Source organism: Nilaparvata lugens, unplaced genomic scaffold (assembly GCF_014356525.2).
Source record: "Nilaparvata lugens isolate BPH unplaced genomic scaffold, ASM1435652v1 scaffold10212, whole genome shotgun sequence".
Lineage (NCBI taxonomy): Eukaryota > Metazoa > Arthropoda > Insecta > Hemiptera > Delphacidae > Nilaparvata > Nilaparvata lugens.
The window spans coordinates 1-4591 of NW_024088878.1; the positions used below are offsets into that span (position 1 = coordinate 1).

Below are 4591 nucleotides of genomic sequence, written 5' to 3' on the forward strand. Positions count from 1 at the left end.
ATGAAAAGCTTGGCATCAGCTGATTAAAAGTGAATTGCTCATGTTCGCGCGCGTAATTTGTACGCACCTTTAGAAACGTTAGTCCAGTCACTAAATACATTGGTGCTTGCAATTTATATTGTAGTTCTGATTTTTAATATATTGTTAGAAGTCCAGAACCAACTTTTCCATGCAAAATTCCATGTGCTAGAAACAGGGTGTCATGCTAGTTATTTATAACTGTAATTTTTATGTAATACATTTTATAAAGAGTTAAAACCCCGATAATCATTTGTAAACACTCTGTATTACAGAAGACTAACCGTAACCTATGATCCTTAAGGGTCTAATCAGAAACTTGACAAACTTGACAAACTTGACATAATGAGATCTTGAAGAATTGAAAAAGGGCCTGTAATCATCTTTGGTAAATAGACTATATGCAAATTTCAAGTTAATCAGTCCTGTAGTTCATACGTGATAATGTGTCAATCTTATATTTCCTATCTCGTACAATTTATTCATTATTTATTCTTTTACAATGAAGCACAGATCGGGAGAGAAAAACTAAGAATAACTTGTACTATTCTCCCCAAAATTTAGGTGAGTCCGAAAATAAAAAATAATAATATTCGAGTGACATGGCTGCTCAGGTCTGGTGTCAGAGTTTTCAGGTCGCAACTGATCAATTTCAGGTGAGTCCGAAATTTCTTTCGTATATTATATAATAGATGACTGAAACTAATCTAGTTTTGGATAATTACATATAGATAGGATAAATAGATTGCTACTCACATCATGGAATAACTCCACAATATCAATGTAGTAAGGCCGGGACTTGAAATGTCGCCTCAGCAATTGGAAAACGCCGCTTTCCAATAAATTTCCGTCGTTGATGGCCGTCAATCCAACACCTGGCATTTTATACCAGCAGGGTCTGCCACGTCTTGTGGACGATTCATCCATGCAGTCATCCCAAACAAGAAATGCACCTTGCAGCTGCAAAAAAAACACAAATTACAATACCAATATGATAACTGACTGCTGAAAAAATCAATAAAGATAGTATGTTATTAAAGTGGGTATATTGGTTTGTGTATGTTACAGAGATGTTTTCATCCAAGACATGAAGCAAAATGACACGGCGCATCAATTGTGCACAGGATGTCCTCTGTGTCTATGCTACAAACTGTGGAGTCTGGGTTTCTCCTCTTCATGTTAAAAGTAATTTATCTCGCACTTTAGTTATAATATATACAGAGTGGTCAGTTGACCATATTCCATAAATAAGTCAGTTGACGCAATTTTAATCTAAAATCCTGTTGTCAACTGACTAATAGGCCACCCTTTATATAAAAAAGATCCGAATGTTTCAAAAAGAATGACCCAATTTCAAACAGTTATATTTATTTAAAAAAATGGTGCACACAAACTTTTACATCAAATTACTCACATAAATATCAAGTTTATGATCAGGTATTGTAAGTGTTCTATGTGCCCTCCTTTTGAGGCTCGGGCGTCATCTACGATAACTGCACCAGTTATTTATTTATTTATTTATTTATTCGTTGATATAATTACAATCATATGAATATGATCGGGTAGAACAACAGGCATAGCCCAAAACTATTCTGTTCCCAAATTTTGATAAATAAGGAAATGTCCGAAAAAAATAGGTTATGTTCTTACTGAGCAAATTTAAAGTTCAAAGTTCTATCCAAGAATATATATTAGCTAGAAATATACAATATAGCTTGTTGTTTGTATCCTGATTTTTAGCTCCTCAATATCAAGTGCTAAGGGAGGACAACGTTAGAGATCGTGTTTATGTTCCTTCCTTAGCACTTGATATTGAGGAGCTAAACCAGACTAACTGATGCAGTAGCTACAGTCAGTTTGAGAAGAATCTTGCGAACAGTCTGAGATGAATTTGGCTACCGTTTAGATGTCGTCCGAGCCTCAAAAGGAGGGGACATAGAACACTTATAATACACTAGTAGTTCTGTGAGCAGTAGACCTCGCGCAGTTATAAATCACAGTCTCTTCTAATACTGTCAATCAGAGTAAATTTTGGTCCTGTCCTGTCGTGTCGGCGAGATATCAGTGTTTATACGACTAATGGCTGTTTGGGTTGTTGTATCGACAATGCTAATAATTGATGATAATTAAACAGATATATGCTACTATCATCAAAGCTTACCGAGTTGAAAGCAGAGAAAAGTCGGGAGAAATACTATGCTACTTCACTGCATGCAATTAATATTCGACACATTCTGTTATCGGCTTTTTTCTCACTAAGTTACATTGAGATATTGAATCGCATGCGACATTGCATGCAATTATAATCCACTCGACAGCTGATTTATGATGAAGATTCTATAGTTTTTTTTTACTCTAATATTGGCGTATGAAGGAGGCTCCTTTTCCTTTTATATTATCCTTGAAATGAAATTTCCAAAAACCTTGAATATACGTCGACGCGCAATTTAAAAAGGAACATACCTGTCAAATTTCATGAGAATATATTACCGCGTTTCGCCGTAAATGCGCAACATCATAGCCACCTCTAATACAAGGCCCGGCCTACAATATTGCAACGTCGCAGTGTAGGCCTAGAATCTAATACATGATTGGTGAAAAAGATTTTTAAAAATACCAGCTGATCTTTTTCACCAATCATGTATTAGATTCTAGGCCTACGCTGCGACGTTGCAATATCGTAGGTCGGGGCCTTTTATTAGAGGTGGCTATGGCAACATATAAACATAAGAAAATGCAAACCGTCGACTTGAATCTTAGACCTCACTTCACTCGGTCAATAATATAATAAACTTATACATCTGTGAGTAATTTGAAGTAAATTGGTTTGAGTGCACCATTTTTTTAAAATGAATTTAACTGTTTAAATTGGGTGATTCATTTGAAACATCATTTATATGATTATGTACCTTCAAAACAAATTGAACAAGTTCTTTCTCTCACGCTAGGTTGACCAAGCAAATCAGTGACATGAAAATGATGAGGAGAAACTATTTCAACAATGCTTGTATAATAAGTTTTCACTAACAACTTGCATTTAAAAATAGAATAAGATCCATTCGTAGATCTATAATAATTGTTGTTGTTACCAGTCTTGTAAAGCTGGTGATTGTGTACCCAAAAAAATTAGACTTGCTAACTCAACTTATTCTTATTGAATAAAAAGACTAAGAAATTTTCAAAAACCACAGATTTATTTAACTTATTTACTCAACTTATTCTATTAAAATATACGCCAAGAAAATATTTTTCGCAATAAATGTTATAATTGAGATGAAATATTGTGTTGGCATAGGATCTGGCAACGTTGCTAGCTTAGAAAAGAATAGCACTATCTGCTTTGTCGAATGATAAACAAGGATGGCAACACCAATGTCAATTATTAATAACATGGAACCTTACTACAGAACCATAGAAAAAAGATAGTACAAGAAGAATCCCATGGTATAGAGCGTTTATGTTACAATTTTCAATATTAACTCAAGCTGATAGACTTTGGCCCGTAGCACAAAAGCCGGTTAATTTCACAGTGATTAATTTACGAGAACCAATCAGAGAATGCGTTTTTTGAAAAGACTTAAAATTTAAACGGTTAAAATTTAACTGGGTTTTGCGCAGCCGGACCTAGTACTTTTTTCGTGAGCTATGAGACGCTGGTAGTCTCTCATACTGTGCCTTCATTACACTGTCACCCGGCCAAAACAGTCGACAGTAATCGGCTTGAGTTAACAAAAAATCGGCTTAAATTTGGAACATAAAAAAAAGGATATCAATGTTATATTTTCTCTATGATAGAACTTGTGCGCAAATGATCTAGTTTGGAAGAGAAACTTGAATTGTTGAAGTACGTTAACTTGAACTATGAATACATGTTTGAGAAAACTATTTAGAACTATGAATAAATGGTTGAGAATATTTATGAATGCGTTAGTGGAGCGGGACATCTTCACAACAATGAGGGGCTAAGTGTTTAACCATGTGTTGTTTTTTTTTTCTAAACAAAGTCTAGGAAACTCGAGAATAGAATTATGAAAAACAGAATAGAATTATGAAAATGACAACAGAAAGAATGTTTTAAGAGGAGAACAGGTTTTTGACGAAGCAAGCCACACAAGTGAAAGTGAGAAAGGTCGCGCGTGAGAATGGAGGTCGTTGAAGCATTTAAGTATGCCGCACTATCTACGCTACTATCTAAAATGCTCATCTTCACTGTGTACTCACAAGTTCCACACACCATCCTAGGATATGAGCGAGCCTGATGTTTTCTGGTGTGAGATCGCTCGATTTCGCCAAATGCTTGTAGCCAAGTACTAGGGCCAATCCACGATTCTTCTTACCACCTGGCACATTGTATGCAATACCTGGAGTGAAAATACAACAAAAATATGGTTCAATAAAGCATTTTTCGCCCCACTTGGATGTAATGAGCTGGTTTACGTGCGTCATATGGAGGCCGAAAGTGATTGTTTTCTGACCAGGCCGGTAAAATTTTTACGGCCCTAGGGCTGTAAAATAACCTTGAAGTCAGCTGATTCTGATTTGATGTGAACGTGTTTACAAAATAGTTTATGAA

General features: G+C 35.4%; 1 protein-coding gene across 1 annotated transcript; it reads right to left on the reverse strand.

Moving 5' to 3' along the window:
• Window positions 1-774: 774 nt before the first annotated feature.
• LOC120355332 (farnesyl pyrophosphate synthase-like) lies at window positions 775-4379 on the reverse strand (the record flags this gene model as incomplete). The annotated part of the gene is made up of 2 exons (XM_039443682.1): window positions 775-978; window positions 4240-4379. Coding segments are annotated over 2 exons (344 nt in total), but the record flags the coding sequence as incomplete, so codon positions are not given.
• Between the last annotated feature and the right edge of the window lie 212 nt (window positions 4380-4591).